At 35.6% G+C, this 16,711-nt stretch overlaps 1 protein-coding gene across 1 annotated transcript in view; it reads left to right on the top strand.

Moving 5' to 3' along the window:
- Positions 1–15,836, top strand: part of LOC104164458 (collagen alpha-1(XI) chain-like) — a gene marked incomplete at its 3' end in the record, with an annotated part of 53,274 nt that extends 37,438 nt beyond the window's left edge. Inside the window, exons 23-31 of the mRNA XM_009703792.1 lie at positions 708–761; positions 1,710–1,817; positions 5,087–5,140; positions 8,250–8,303; positions 10,349–10,393; positions 10,523–10,576; positions 10,664–10,708; positions 14,858–14,911; positions 15,783–15,836. Of these exons, the coding sequence (XP_009702094.1) occupies positions 708–761; positions 1,710–1,817; positions 5,087–5,140; positions 8,250–8,303; positions 10,349–10,393; positions 10,523–10,576; positions 10,664–10,708; positions 14,858–14,911; positions 15,783–15,836 (522 nt within the window). The remainder of the gene's footprint in view (positions 1–707; positions 762–1,709; positions 1,818–5,086; positions 5,141–8,249; positions 8,304–10,348; positions 10,394–10,522; positions 10,577–10,663; positions 10,709–14,857; positions 14,912–15,782) is intronic.
- Between the last annotated feature and the right edge of the window lie 875 nt (positions 15,837–16,711).

Raw genomic sequence — 16,711 nt, 5'->3', positions numbered from 1 at the left:
AGGAATAACAATAATGTGCACCTGTTTTGCCACTGTGTATGGATTCAGTCTTAATGCCCACTGGTTTTTCTATTTTCTTTCAATCACATCAACCAATGAGAGTAGGCAGGGCTGAGTATTGCTGTACATTGAACTACTATATAAAGATGACTACTTCTTTTAGGTTCTGAACATTAAGATACGTCTTTTTTGTTGTTGTTGTTAAGATGTCACAACCAGCCAATTTTTTGATTTCTTTCATGATACTATTAAGGCACTAGTTCAAAAGAAAAATTAAATAAAAGGGAATTTCTGCTATCGAAAATAACAACACTGAATAATTTGCCACCAATTTTTAATTAATTGAATAGATGACCTTATTAAAAAGAGTGATAACAAAAAAAAGTGTAGGAGTTTAAAAAGGCCTTTGCAAGATACTTCATAATAAAACAGAAGACTTATATTGTCTCTATCTTTAAACAGATTTTAACTAGCTTTAAACAGCTGTTATTAGAGACTTTCAAACTAAAAAGTCATTTTGTATAGCGCACTGATATACTTTTCCTAAAACAGCAATAGCCATATTAGATTTTCTGGTATCTGAAGTTCTTACTTTATCTATGCAAATTATTTTAATCTGTACTGAATATATTTTCTTATTCTGCCTGCAGAAAAAAAATAATCCTTTCTATTACTAAAATCTTTGCATGCATTTCTGCCTTTTTTAGGGTGAAGATGGTTTTCCAGGATTTAAAGGTGACATGGGCCTTAAAGGTGACAGGGTAAGCATTTGTTCATAGCCCATATATTCTTAAAATGTTTAAGTTTTATTATTTTGAAAGAATCACTGAAATGAACAGATAAATTTAAACCAAAAATAAAAAAAAGCTAGTAGCTTAAATTATTTCTGTTCCCTGCACATGCACAGATTTCAGCCAGAGATTTGGTTCTTATGAATCAACAATGGCACAGTTATAAAGAGGAAGAGGATGTCAGTCCTGGATATCCTTTTCACCAAGCTTCTTCCTAGGGAATCTCTTTTTCTAGATTCCAAGATCTCCAATATTTGCCTGAGGAAAATTAATCTGTCCAGGATAAAGATGTTTCCATTCCAGCCTAGCATCTTGCAAATCTGTGCCAGAATGTTGTTTATTTAGCCCAATGGGCACTTACTTCCTTTCATAGGAAGTGTTATGGAGGTTCTAAAAAAACTTCTCACAAGAGGTTCCTGGCCTGTATCTGTTGCCTGTGTACATGAATAACTGTGAAGATGGTATCCACATGAGTACTTAGATACAGAATTTTTCTTTCTATGGACTGTCAGAGTGTCTTCACAAGAATTGAGGGAAGGAAAAATAAAAATATGCAGTTTCCAAATGCAGCTCTCTTCAGGCAAGGCAACTGGGCTCTTACATTTGTGAAAGTAATATGCAGTGCCTAATTTATATGTATATGCATTTATGCAATGAACATAAGCAGTGGTATTTTCCTCATTCGAAATTGGATGGAGCTTTGAGCAACCTGATCTAATTGAAGATGTCCCTGTGCATTGCAGGGGGGTTGTACTAGATGACCTGCAAAGGTCCCTTCCAACCCAAAGCATTCTATGATTCTATGATACTAATCTCTATTTACATTTACTGAAAATTTATTTTCAAGTAATTGTAGGTAGTATATCTAATATATGCACAAAGGCCATTGTTCCATATTTATAAGGTGGTGTATTTTAGGGAGAAATTGGTCAGCCAGGTCCACGAGGAGAAGACGGTCCAGAAGGTCCAAAAGGTCGAGCAGGTCCATCTGGGGACCCAGGTGCTGCTGGTCCAGCTGGGGAAAAGGTCAGTAGCCAGACATCAACATAAACATGTCATTGCCACATAACATAGATGGAGCCCATGATCTTCATCACTCAAAAAACAAGCCTCCACATCTGCAAAATCTTTAGCTACCTAACAGTAGTTTTTGAGACACTACTGGAGCAGACCACTGGAGTTCACTTTTGAACAAGTATTGGGAATCATTATTTTGTAAGTATACAGAAAGGCATTATAGTATTTCATTGGCACATAAGGCAGCTAAATTCTTATCCCAAATTACATACAGTACATGCCAGCTAAGGAAAATACAATGCAAAGAAGATAGTTGGGCACAAAGGAGGATAAAGGTGCTGCTGGAGAATGAATTAATATTCAGAGTCCTATTATGCCAAATTGTGGCATGAAGATCGTTTTGAACAGAAAATATATCCCAAATAAAAATCCAAAATAGGGCTGGCAAAAGTGAAAGGGGCTGTTAAAAGAGAGGACTGAAAAAAAGGATGGTGACATGAAATACAGGAGAAAACAAGAACAAAGGTAAGTACAAGTCACTGTAGAATCCTGTCCTCAACAAAAAACACTTGAGATTGATATAGAGGAGGAAAGGAGTCTGACGACTGTGTGTATGGGTACCATATTTGACTGGGTGACAGCCTCAGAAAAGAAAGGTGATTTCAACAGTGGCATTTTGGACAACTGAGAAAGAATGATAAAATAAAAGAAAACAAAAATGATGGTTGAGAAATGTGTATACTATATTTCACTAAAGTGAGAACATGCTGATGAAAATATTTCCCTTTTAATTTTTTGGTTAACTGTGGCTTTAATGCTTGTTCTTGTTGAAAAGAATAGGACAGAAGGTCCATTTTACATTTCTTTCTCAGTTTTGCTGTCTTTGAAATAGGAACAGTTAGTATTTTCCAGGAACATCCCATCTGACATCATGATTAATTATTCTATCTGTCTTTTTATCTATGTATAGTCTTTCAAAGTATATATTGAAATCTTAATAAGTATGTTGTACTGCTAAAAAGATAACCAGATTCATGGCTAAGAGTTTTACCAGGAAGAAAAAAATGTATTCAGCAAATTTGGGAACAAACTCTCTTTTCATCAAAAGTTGCTACTTTTTGCAAGTATGTCATTAGTAGAACATCAGTAAGATGTTAGGGTTATAATTTGAGCATAATGTCATTCATAAACTCTCAGAAAATTATATATCCACTCATTACAGAAAAGATTTACTCTCAGGTTTACTTAACTGTTGGGAATTATTTATGAATTAATGTTCTCCACAATTTTGCAAGCTATCTCAACAGCTGTTAAGTCATTGAATGGATTCATTATGTCATGAACCAAAGAACATATAAAAAAAGAAACTCAGAATGATTCTCCTACACGAATGCAAGCTGAGTTCACACCAGAAAGCCAGTGTACTCAGTTTTAACTAGATTAGCAAAACAATCTGATCTAATAAGGCTCATATTACCTTCACCCACAGTATATTTGTATTCTCCAGAAAGAACTGTATGTTTCATGGCAATGGTTGTTTTCACTATTGCTGACCTGACAAAAATGCAAGAATATTAGGAATCTTACAAAATTTGTGTTGTTGTCATGGTGTCTGCAGAATAATTAATTGACTGAGGACATTTTCAAAATAGTCCATCTTTCTCAAGACTTTATAACCTAAGTAAAAAAACCAAAGTAAGCCAAACTGAAGCAAACTTTGTTTTATAGTTGTTAGTCTTTAAATATGAATTTGAATTATTTTTAATTCTTCATATTCAAATTACTCATTGTGAATATAGGCTTATGTTTTCAAGTATTTCTTCTTCACTATGACATGTATGGGACTCTTACAGTCTCACAAGTCCAGAATCTGAAGCCCTAACTAGAAGATATTTGAAAAAAATATTAGACCCGATGTTGACAATTCCCTTGTCATTCCTATGACTTATTTAATGCAAAGGTACTACTCTTCCATAGTAATAAAAGTACCAGATTCTTATTCTCTATGTTTGACTGATCCTGTGATAAGAGAACTCTTTCCAAAGTGGGTCTAGGGCTGGATTTGCTTGGTAAAGGAAATGCCAAGTACAGTGCCAAAAAATGAGGAACGTATCAGAAAAGAGCTTATAATCAAAAAATCATCCATATCCACATTCAAAACCTAGGCAACTGGGCTTGCTGAATCATAAAATCAGAGACAAAATTTTTACTGAATTTGGCAAGAGTTTGATGCACTGTCATGCTGCAAAACATTTCAATCATTGTAATGTGTGCACCTTATTTCAGTGTGGCACGTAACGCAGCATTATAATTATTTTCATAAATCGAAGAATTCTTCTTTAATAATGTCTCAGCCAGACACCTACACTTACATGAATATGATAGTACACAACACCTTTATTCATGTGCTGCATTTTTTATGAATAGACATGTTTATTTTGGCAAATTTCCTTCCCTATACAGGTATATCCTTCCTCTTCTTCATTATCTAAGGTTACTGCAGAGTACCATATTATATTGTATAATCATATCTTTTCTATTGAGATCTTCTCCAAAATGTGATAGTCTGGAACATAGGGAGATAGGCAAATTCTCCCTCAGAGTTCCCATCTTTCAAACACTGAAACTGCTTTCCCTTGCCTTTGAAAGTGGCAAACCATCACTCATCCTCTAGAGGTCTGAAGAGACTAACTCAATGGGGTAGGGTGCTGTATTTAATTCATAGGAATGGTTAATGTCAGTGTTGATCAAACTGCTCATCCTGTTGTCCTTTCTGAACATGGCAAGTTGGTAATACTTGTTGACAAATCTATTGTCAGCAAATAGTCGGTGGGGTATGATTTATCATAGTCTCAAAGTTTAGAACTATTCAGGAAAAAAATCTATTCTTCAAATGCCTATTCATGAAAAATCTGTGGAAAACAAAGCAGCCATCACACAGTATAAACTAAAAAGGATTTCTTCTCACTTAAACTTGTTAACACCCTGATTTCTTAGACAATATTAATAGTTTAATGATCTCAGCCCCACATCACTATGCAGAGCTTCATGGGAAGGAAAAAAGAAGACACTGAGGTATTGGCTTTGCTGAACTCATTCATTGGAGTGGGATTTTTATTTAAGTTTGGGGAATTAAACCTGCTGGTGATTAATAGTAAAAATGAGAATTTGATTTAATTGTATCATCACTCTAAGTTGTGAAAAAAATATTTTCGATAGAAGTTTGCTGAACCACTAAGGAGGACAAAGTAAAGTTTATCACTGCCTTCTTATTGCAGGGTAAGCTTGGTGTACCTGGATTGCCAGGATATCCAGGAAGACAAGGTCCAAAGGTGAGCTGTAAATGAGCTGTATACCTTGTGCTTTGACAGTAGTCACAATGGCAGTTATTTTATTTGTGTGTTTGAGGCATCAAGGCAAGGGCCATTTTTCACATTTTCTTTCTTGACATTCATGTTCTGAAGTAAAATCTTTAAAAATGTTGGATTTGCTAAGGCAGGCTCTTTAAGGAGGACTGTCTTTCCTGTTCTTAACTATACTGCCTTTAAACCTTTGTCATCCTTTCATGAGGTGTGTTTTTATGTGAGCATCAGACTGGCATGCATTAAACAATTTGAAAACGAAGGAACTGCTGATATGCTTGAAAGAGAATGAGCATTATATTGACCACTAAATGGATGCTGATAGTGATGGGAATTTTCTGTATGGTATAGGGCTTCCATTTGTGTCATTACTGCTTCTTCCACAGAATAAGCCATATTTCTTTCAAACACGTAATTTACAGTTTTCATTGTGTTTTCCTTTTGCTTCTGTTAAGACAAACATGACAAATCCCAACCCTTAGTTGATTTATGTGCCTACATCTGTCCTTCAGCTAGCTTTTATGTTTTGATTGCAATAGAAAACCAAATAGGTGGCTTCTAGTTTAAGTGAAGGCTTGTATTTTTAAAACATTTTTATGAAACATATTTTTAAAAAGGTTGTCCTATCACAGCTTTAGGAAAGGAGCATGCTAAATTAATTGCAAGCTCTCTTTTCTGAGATCAGCAAGAAAGAAAAAATGGAATAAAAACATAATTCTACAGACATTTCCGAGTGTAGAGAAGGCCATTAGGGAGACTGCATCTCCAAACTGTCTCAAAGAAGACTCGTCTAGGGAAATATCGCAAGTAAAAGAAGTCCTTGCCCCTTCTACACAACTGAACAATCAGCCGGCAGTAAAATCCTGAACTTTGCTCTACTTTGGGATCTATTTTTATTTTCAAATTTGAAATTATCATTTTTTGGAAGAACTACAACTTCCTGGCTGGCTAAGCAAAGTGTTTTTTCTGACTCTGGCCTATACTTTGGTTCTTTCCAGTCAAATAAATGAACTATCTGAAGAATGCTTATTCATTGAACATTCTGTGTTAGTGAAAAATATCAAAACCATCTATGGAAAGTATTAAAGAAAACTATTCACCTTGAGAGACATGTTTTTTTGCTTCTGTTTCTTAACTCAAATATCTGAGATTTCAGTGTCTCTTTTTGTTCTCCTTTAGAACTGTCTTTTGAAAAGTCTGAGATCAAAGAGGTTTTACATTATTCAGTTCTAAGAACAAAAATGATGTAACACTTCAAATAAAAGTTGATTGATTCGTTTTTCAGCAGACTTGATCAAGAATTTCATTACATTAAATTTTTATCACATTAAAACTGAAAATAGTTCTCAAGCTGCTTTCAGTGTTTGTTCTTCTAATTTGTTGCTTAAACTTCCAAGAAAGAGTAATGACAGCTACAGTACATCAACTGAGTAGAAACTTGGTTTGAAACTTACTCACAGTCCAGTTCAAATTAACATAAGGGAGAGAGAAAAAAGGCAGCAGCAAAAAAACTTATTAGCTGTGTAAAGCAAATATGAAATCTTGTGCCAGTATTGTCAAGAAGGTTCACACGGTTCTTTTTCTTGTTACTTACTTCCTTTTCATGATTTTTCTTAGAATTGTTCTCAGAGTACTGCTATTATCTGATAATTTTCACTATGTTTTTTCCTCCTATCCAGTGTCTCTTGATTAACACCATTGCAAAAAGTAACATATGTATAAGATATTTACAACCAAGTCATCCCTATTAATGCCCAATCATTAGAGTTTGCTTCTTCCTATGGCCTTTTAATTATAAAGAACATGCTTGGGCTTCACAGAGTAGAATTTTCGCAGTTTTATTTACATTTTAAGTTATAACTGGTGAAGAATTAAAAATGGAGGAAAAAAAAAAGAAAGGAAGAAAGAAAACAAAAGAAAATAAAATCTCTTACTTTTCTCCCACCAGTGAATATCAGCCAAGGTTTCGTTAGAATCAGTGTCAGTGAAGTTGTAGTGCCCCTAAGTCATTAATGGATAATTGGAATGATTGTGTGAAACGAGATTCATTAAAGGGAAAACATAAGTAAGAAAAAGAGAAAAAAGGAAAAAATGCTTATTGACATTTCAAAGAAAAGCAACAAGAAAATCTATTTTAAGTTTTTGTTATATGCATTTTATTTGCCACTAAAATACTAACAGCAAGCTGCACAAATATAGATGCATTATCAGAACAGGGAGTCTGGCCAGTAGTTTTAATGACTGACCAAACCAAACACTGCTTTGATTTTCATCTCCAGTCACTTAAAAGTGTATCTTATCAAGTCTATCACCTCTTTGACCCCAAGACCATTATGACAAATTAGCACCTTGGCAGGTAACAAGTCTGCTGTCCCTCTGAACCTGTATACCAGAAATAAAAAAGAAAATAGTACTGTTCAGATTAGACTGGGCAGTTAGCAGAAGGAAAGGGGAGAAAAAGGAGAAGGAGGAATAATGACTGGAATTGGTTTTAAGTCAGATAATCTCCTCATAAATTCTGCTTATAAGATAACCATATAAGCCCATGTACAACTTGCATGCATCAGTTAAATGAAACTGGCCAGTGGTCAGCTCACAGTGAATAAAGCACCCGAACTAATTTACAGCTCAGTAAAGTGAGTAGAGGACCACACCGCAGTTCAGACGTGGCAACACCTTACAATTATTTTGAATGAAGTTATTTTGTAAAAGAATTATTATACTGTGAGGCAACAAGGCCTTGTTTGTTCCTCTTCGTTATGATACCATTATTCTAGTGGGCTGTTGCTGCTGATTTCTTTCCTACTTTTAAAAATTGTGCAGATTTAATGAATATTTTATTGTCTAATAAGATAACAAATAATGTCCATTCTGTACATTGATTTTTTTTAATGCATTCTGGATCTGACGCATTATGGTAAGTTAATTTACAGTTATTCATCATATCTGTCACACTTGCAAGTTTGATGTGTACAATGTACATGACTTTGGAGATATGCTTTGCGTATAAATTAAATGTTGGCTATACTATTGTTTTGCTATTGATATCCTCTGATATTTGCATTGATTTCTTACATAGGGCTCAACTGGTTTCCCAGGATTTCCAGGTGCCAATGGAGAGAAAGGTGCAAGGGTATGATAATTCATGCTTGCATGACAATTAACTTTTGGAACTCAGTGCTCTGGGATGTCACTGAAACCTAAGGATACAAGCTACTGTCTAAAGAACTATAAAACCAGTTAAGATGAACCTGTACAGTTATGTAAAACAGGACATACTGACACACTAGTTCTTATTCTTTAAGGTATTAATCTAAATATACAGGAACTCGGACACTTTCTCACTGTGTATGCTACCATAATCATATATTTGAAAAAGAAAAGAAATCACCTTTGCTGAAGCATCTTTTTTGACAATATAGCTGAGTGAGTTGGCAAGGACTATTTTCCTGTATCCCATGAATTATCCTGCTACATGCAATGTCCCTCAAGGAAATTCAACTTGTATTTCATAAGTATTCTGATTTGCCACAAGCTTTTTTATAGGCTGAGCTTCAAAAATGCAAAATATACCAGACAAGATGAAGAAATGTACTATTAAAAAAATAGATGTAAAATGACAGCTTTTGCTGCTTTGTTTACTTGAAACAGGTGACGTAAAATCTGTTATGCATATTCTTCAAAATATAAAAATGAAATGTAGGTTAGAAAGAAGGTCCCTGTGCTCTTGTCTCTAAAGCTTAATTGAACATAGCAGAATATGTTGTTAGAAGAAGATGAAATTAAGAGCATGAGTCAGAATTCATAGATGATAGCAACTTAAAGTCAAATTGAAGTAATGTATATCATTGTTCTTAAGAATCCATTTCAATTTACAGCACAAAATCAGAAATTCATTACTTTAAGATGAAATATATGAAATCCAATTGCATTTGCATTGTTTATGTATGGTTTAAATTGTTCTTGTATTATTTAGCTAAGATAAAGATACGTTGTTATGGACAGACACAATCAATAAAACAATGTTCAGTTCATCCTTGTTGCGAAAAATGAGACATGACTGCTAATAAAGATATCAGATTTAAAAAACAAGCAAAATGATAGCATCAAAAAGCAGACAAAATTATTAAAATCTAATTATATTGATCCATTATCAGGCCTTCATAAAGGGCCTGATATTACACATTATACATTTTGTAATGTTAATCAGGTATTATTATTAATCTTGCTAAAGGGATATCATTGTGGTTTATGCTACCATGCATACTGGTACTAGGAAAGATAGTCATCATCCCTGAGAAGTTCATAAGCTGTGTAGCATTTTAAGAACAACACAAAATTTTTATTTTGATAAGAGAAATAAAATCAATATTAAGAAAAGAAAGAAAGCAGAAGAAAACCCGTAAGAAAACAGGTGTGTGCATTTAATTAGTTTCCAATAAAAGCAAGCTTTATGCTAAAACATCTCTGCTGATTTTCTGTTGCTGTTGTGTTTACCTCAGAGATTAGAAAGTGCCAGTCATCACATTCCTTTTTCTACCTGAAGAATACTCTCTGGAATTTTAAGCTTCTTTGCATTAGAAGGCACAGCAATACTAATGCAGAGCCTAAGGAAAGAAATCTGTTGAGTGTCGTTAGGAGATACATTGAAGCAAAAAATTAAGGGCTAGTATTCTGGCAAGTTCTGTACCTCTGTGCAAGTGTGCAGAATGCTGGTAGGTGTTACAGTCCCTATTTCTGTTATAGAAAAAGACAGGCTTGCCCTTTCTTTTCTCTATTAACCTGTGGAGCTGTCCATGGCAACCTGGGAACTTTGTCTCCAAGGCTATTATTACACTGGAAATTACGCCAAGTCCTTTATACTACTGCAGAGGAACTCTGCTTGTTGCATGCCATCTTCACTACTATTTTAACATGGTTTAAAACGTTCTAATGCCTATGACAGAGTCTGACTGAGGCAAATTTAGCGCATTTAGCTACAAGTCTCAGTAAACTCAGAAAGATAATCAATTTTATCAAGGACCATGATTCTGTAAATTGAAATGCAAAGTAGATACTTAAAGATAAAATAACATTTAAACCTAGGGGGGGTTGCACTCTGCCTCCACTTCAGTAAAAAAACTTTATCTCACAAATACAGCATCTGCTAAGATGATTTCTGTGAACTTTTCTCTACAGGGATTACATGGCAAACCAGGCCCCAGAGGACAGCGAGGACCAACAGTATGTAATTTTGCTTTACAATTTAGAGGCTTTCCTATATTAATTGCCTCCACTATACTGTCAAGAATTATTTTGATTTGATTATATATCCAATAATTATCATCAAGTGCATCTGTGTTAAATTGACAGGGTCCAAGAGGCTCAAGAGGTCCCAGAGGTCCCACTGGCAAACCAGGTCCAAAGGTAATTGTCAAGCACACTACAGATTGGTTACAGACTATTTCTTTTAATAGAGGTCTAATCTTTGGACATATTCTCTTTCCTTTCTAGGGTACTGCAGGCAATGATGGTCCTCCTGGCCCACCAGGTGAAAGGGTATGTGAAAGCTATTTGTTTTTTTTCCCACTATGTAGGAGTGTTATTTCAGAGTGGGCAGGTTGTTTTATTTTTAGTTCTCCCTCTCATGTCTTTGCCCTTCTTTGACTAGAGTAACTAACAAAACCTCAATTCCAATGATGCTTTTCATAAAGTTATGAATGGGGTAGCTGAAGTTTGCTGAAGAAAGCTTCTTCCATCTGTAGCTCAGTTCTGTACATATAGGACACAGAGAATACATACACACTTTGTATTACATCCAAGCCCTCTGTATATATCCATGCAAATTACAGTTGTACTTATCAGCTTATGATCTTAAGAATGCCCCATATACTGCAGCTTACTGCTTGTTTATTGGATTTGCAAACCACTCAAGCCACATCCAGAAGCTTCTTTGTTGAAGCAGCTGATTGGTTTTGTTCTGATCCGCTAAGAATTCCCTTCAACCTACTTTCTGCATGCTTGAGAAATCCTATTGTGCTTGCTAAAAGAAATTTTTCTGCTTGCTATTATCTTACCAATCAATACACAGATCCAATATACAGGCATCCCATTACACAGCAGTATATAGAAAAACAATATTAATAAATCAGATTTGTAATAGCAGCACTTGAAAACCAACTCAAATAGTTCAAGTTGACATGCTCTCTGCCAAAGTATTTTTGCAAAGCTGAAAAAACTGCTAACCTTTTTCATGTAGAGAACAAGTCTCATGAGAAGCAGCTGAGGGAGCTGAGGTTGTTTAGTCTGGAGAAAAGGAGGCTGAGGGGAGACCTTATCTCCCTCTACAACTACCTGAAAGGAGGTTGTAGCAAGGTGGGAGTTGGTCTCTTCTCCCTGGTAACTAGCAATAGGACAAGAGGAAACAGCCTCAAGTTGTGCTAGGGGAGGTTCAGGTTGGATATTGGGAAGAACTTCTTCACTGTTAAAGTCGTTAGGCATTGGAACAGACTCCCCCGGGTGGTGGTGGACTCACCATCCCTGGAGGTGTTCAAAAAAAAGTTTAGATGTGGCACTTCAAGACATGGTTTAGTGGCCATGGTGGCGCTGGGTAGACGGTTGGACTTGATGATCTTTGAGGTCTCTTCCAACCATAACGATTCTATGATTCTATAAATCCTTTCCTGGTACCCACCCGGAAGTTCCAGTGACCTCCAGAAGTCTTCCTCTTCAGGATGGAGCTCCCTGTGCATTTTCCCGTGCTCCAAAATGTCACTTTGTCACACTATTTCCTTGCCAAATACATGCACACTTGGTGTAACAATATCAGCAGAACAACAGCAGAGTGGTTTTGCTAGAATGACTAAGCAAACTGAAAAAGGAAAAAGGCCATAGGATCAGACCACATGGTTTGATTGAGTTGATTACTGGAGATAAGGACATCCATAAAAATAATGATAACAAGAGCATGGCGTGAGTGTGTTCTAGAAATCTAAAATTTTCAGTTTGTGTGTCTGCAGAAAGAAATTAAGTTTAATTTTGTCTTGTTTGTCCTTAACAGTTGCAAACAGAGTATTAATAAACATCAGTCTGCTATATACATGTAAAGGAATGCACATGTCTGCAGGACAGTGGTTCTTGCAGTAAGGAGAAGTAGGATAGAACAGAAAGAAAGTTGAAGACTGGAGGACTAGACTGTAGCCAGTACATATGGAAGGCAACACTCCAAGGGAGGCTGCAGTAAAAAGTTGAAAGTACCTCTGTATCAAGCAAAAGACAATATACCAAGTGGAACATGGACAGCAGGAGAAAGTAGAAAATTTGGGTGAAACAGGAATTGAGGGAGAGACATAGGGGCAGGAAGCTGGGATTCAAGAGAGGAATGAGTTAACTAGGACGTTGGGTGCAGACAACTAGGCATAGTCCAGGAAAGGAACTGTAGGTTGTTTTACACTGAGGGGGAACATCAGAGGCAGACTAGCAGAAGGTGAATAGCAAAGCCTCATGAAGGAGTTTGCTGACAGCTCCGAGAAGTTATGAGGAAGAGAAGCTGTGGGGGGACTGAAAACAACAAGCAGATCAATCCAAGATGAAGGTATCCCTGGAGAGAAATTGATTAAAGAGATGAAGAATCGCAGAGCACCACATCTCATACAGTTTGTGTAATATAAGTGTGAGGTATCTATTTGCTTCCCAATAGGATTGAATGTCAACTAAAAAATAAAACTGTCATTTCTACTTTGATGAGACTGTTTCAGGTACCAGACATGTAAACATTAAATAATCTTTCCTGTGTAGCTACTGTTAAAATGAAATTTAATGACAAAAACGAAAACATAATTTTGATAACATGCTCTTAGTATTCTAGTGCTTTTTCTCACATAATCCATCAGTCCAGTGACTTGAAATCTGCAAGCTGTATTGTGAACAAAAAAATTGCTAATCTTGTTTCCTTAAAAAGCCTCAAGATGTGAGGATCAAAGTACAGTGGAAATTTATGAGAAAGAAGGTGCAACAGTAAAACTTTAAGTTGTGCTCTTATAACCCGATTCCTGAGAGGGAGCGATTTCTTTCATATATTTTGTACAGTAGCTGAGTCAATTTTAATAGTTTTCCTCTGTAAAAGTCCTCCATTTTGGGGGAAACTTTATGCTTTATGTTATACCCAGAAGCAAATGAGGAAAGGTCATTTGTTCACAGAGACAGCAGAATGGAAAAAAACCCCAACAAATCCTCATATGGAACATATTTGTGTGTTACGGAGGTTTCAGAAACTACCTTACACTTGTTTTGGAAGAGAAAGTAAAAATGACAGATAGTGCAGTAAGATTACAAAGATTTCTTCCTTTGCCTAGCACTTCTGAGGTGACTCAGAATTAGTATAATCAAGTTCTACCCTGGAATAAGATTCACTTAAGGACAAATTCTTCCAGGCTGGGCACAAGAGATCCTCTCCCACAGCTACATTTATTTGCACACTGCTTCGCCTACTACAGGAGGCAGCCATGCTCTGGAAGTGAGCCTGGGATCTAATGAATGAGGTTTATGGAACTTGGCAACAGTTGGCGGTTTATCAGAGGAGCAAAAGGGTAGCACAATTTGGATGTGGTCTCCTGCTTCAAGTTTTTTGCATCAGACCAACAGTTCTAACATATTTTGACAGCTGATGTCTTAGCAAAACCACACATCGTATACAAAATAGAACAGGTTAAAGTCTTGCACTATATGACTAGAGTACATGGCTCTGCTGTGGGAGCTTGTAGAATAAATAGGGTTTTTCAGGTTGCTACTCCTTGACTTAGCACACTAAAAACTAAATAGGAAAAATTCTTTTAATAAGCTGACATAGTCCCTTTCAGCGTATCAGCAATAAATTTTGAAAGATAGCCTCCATTTTGTTTGGAGACAACTTTAGAAACAGTCATGTAAGCTAGTACTTTGTGTAAGTATCTATGTGTATAGATGCATCAGAACATACAAGTATGTACACATGTATATGTATATACTTGTACATATACATACACAATGCCACTATCTCACATGATCATCTTTCACTAAATTTGTAAAACCATGATGCATGAAAATTTTCCCTCTCCATATATATATGTGTATATACAAAACAATATAAATAAAATGTTTGTACAACATGGGTTTTTTTCAGCTACCTCAACTATTTTTCATGATAGCAAGACTGTTGTATTTAGTTCATGGTAACTCTGGAAAGTTTATTCTATTTGGAAGTTTGTACTCTTCTACTGACTTGAAATATTGTCAGAATGTAAGAACTGCCAAAGATGAATGTTGTACTGAAAGTTAAAAAGATCTCTAGACTATTAATTAATTCCTATGTTTTATGCAACACAGAAGACAATGTTTCTTAATCACAGTTGATTCCTAATTTATTATGCACAGTTTCAGGGGTCAGATGCAGATATACTTCCTATATGTAGTTTTTCTTTTTTCTTACTGCATTCCTAGACAGGCAGTACTGCTTTCAGGAAATCCCCTCCAATGTCTATCCATGTGAACTGTTGCTACTAATATTTATGGCAGTGGAGCTAAGGCTTTAAACTTATAACCAGACATTATCTACAGAGTTCATATGTTTTATAATTGAAGTTCATATATTTTATAATTGAAACAAACTTTTCAATCCAGTGTCATGGCAGCTAAAGTAAAACTTTACTTGTTTGATTGCTTTTATACTAGGGACCACAAGGGCCCCAGGGACCTGTTGGATTCCCTGGACCAAAGGGACCTCCAGTAAGTATCTTTTTAATTAAGTATGTGCAACAACAGGAATGTTATTTTTCATACAATGTTTCTGAAGTGAATATTTGAAGGTTTATTTAAGGGATGGTTTATGTATAGATTACAAGCATGCTTATTGAGCTCTATGGCTAAGACAAGAACTCACATATTCAAAATGACCATTGGTGCAGCTCATATGACATTCAGCATAATATACTAAACTGCAAATCTAGTATGTTGATGTCAATGTCCAGGTGACAGACTGAGTTTAGGAAAAATATTACTTTGCTGGTGTATATTTTCTTTCAACAATTGATTCATTGAGGAAAAAAGAAAAAGGAAAGAGACATTCATTAGTAACAGAAATGTACAGAAGTAATAGCACATTTGAGCTGCAGCCTGAACTAGTTATACTGTTCTTCCAATGTGTTTCTGCTTGTGTGGAGTAAATACAGAAGCGTCAAACCACCTGTGATTTTCTTCACCTGTGCATTTGTTATTTTTATTTCCAATGCCAAAACCTGAAGTCTCATCAAATACTCCTGTAATGCTTAGTTTTGTGTTGACTGAGTCATGAAGCAAAGAAAAATGGAAGGGAAGTATAGGAACTTTCCACAATTTCTGAATTTACAGAAATCCATTTTGAACATGCATTTGACAACCTAACAGTCACTCTCCAAGCAATTGCTAACACACATCAGGGAGGACACAAGGAAAATGTATTATTAAAATCATAGTTAGCTGATACAGGAGCAGTTAAGCTGTACTGAAGACTAGAATAGAAAAAACAAAGAGATCAGAGAGTCTTACAGCTAATTGCACACTTTTTTCAGAATTAAGCATGGCTAAGAAATGTTTTGATATACGTATTTTACAATTTCAGGGGCCACCTGGAAAAGATGGCTTGCCTGGGCACCCAGGACAGCGGGGTGAGACTGTAAGTAAATGTACTCTACTGTGTTAGTGTTGTAAACCTCTAAAGGTCATGATTGTGTGATCAAAACTAAAGAAATGGAGACAACAGAGAAAACAGGAAGAGGCTGGGACTAAGAGGTTATATAACTGTAGTTTTATTATGTAGGTTAGGCATGTCAGAGCTGTATTTTTTTACCATGCTACAAGACTGAGATTATTCTTTGCTATGCCCAGTTAGTAACATCACAATGAGCTTAAATTGTCAATAGAAGTAAAAGAAATTAATACTCAGATCTCAATTTTAATAAAGATTTGTCAGGCAATTACTGTGTGGTTCTTTTCTCACTGAATGCCATGTAACATAAATAATAACATAATAAAAAATCAATCTTATTAATAGTCAGCAGCTAGGAAACTCAGAATCAAACACCTTTGGAAAGTAGGATCAGGAATGATTCAACCCGTGAAAAAAACCTTGAATTTTGAAACTATATCCTAAGTAATCTCCCTAAGAATCACAATGAGTAAATTCTGGCAGCAAAATGAAAAAATTAACATGTAACTGTTTTAATAGAATTATTTTTAAAACTCTCTACTTCTGTAGAGCCAAAACCTTATTCATATCCCGTTGAAATAAAATAAAATTCTTACTTGGATTTTTCAGAGCTAGAGAAAGCCATAAATGAATTTAGAGAGACAATTTCTCAGCATGTAGAATGTGTTTTGGGTTCCAACTTCACTGGAAATCTGTTAGACTGCTGAGTCACTTCCACTGCTGGAAGGGGGAGCACAGAGCTTGAAGTAGCACATCATTAGGAAAAACTATGTTTTCTGGTGCTAGTACTGTAGCATTGTAATGCTTTGCAATGATAGTGGCCTTTTTGTGTGTGAGAGAAA

Source organism: Cariama cristata, unplaced genomic scaffold, assembly GCF_000690535.1.
Source record: "Cariama cristata isolate BGI_N322 unplaced genomic scaffold, ASM69053v1 scaffold4247, whole genome shotgun sequence".
NCBI lineage: Eukaryota > Metazoa > Chordata > Aves > Cariamiformes > Cariamidae > Cariama > Cariama cristata.
This window is presented reverse-complemented; position numbering and strand designations above follow the sequence as displayed.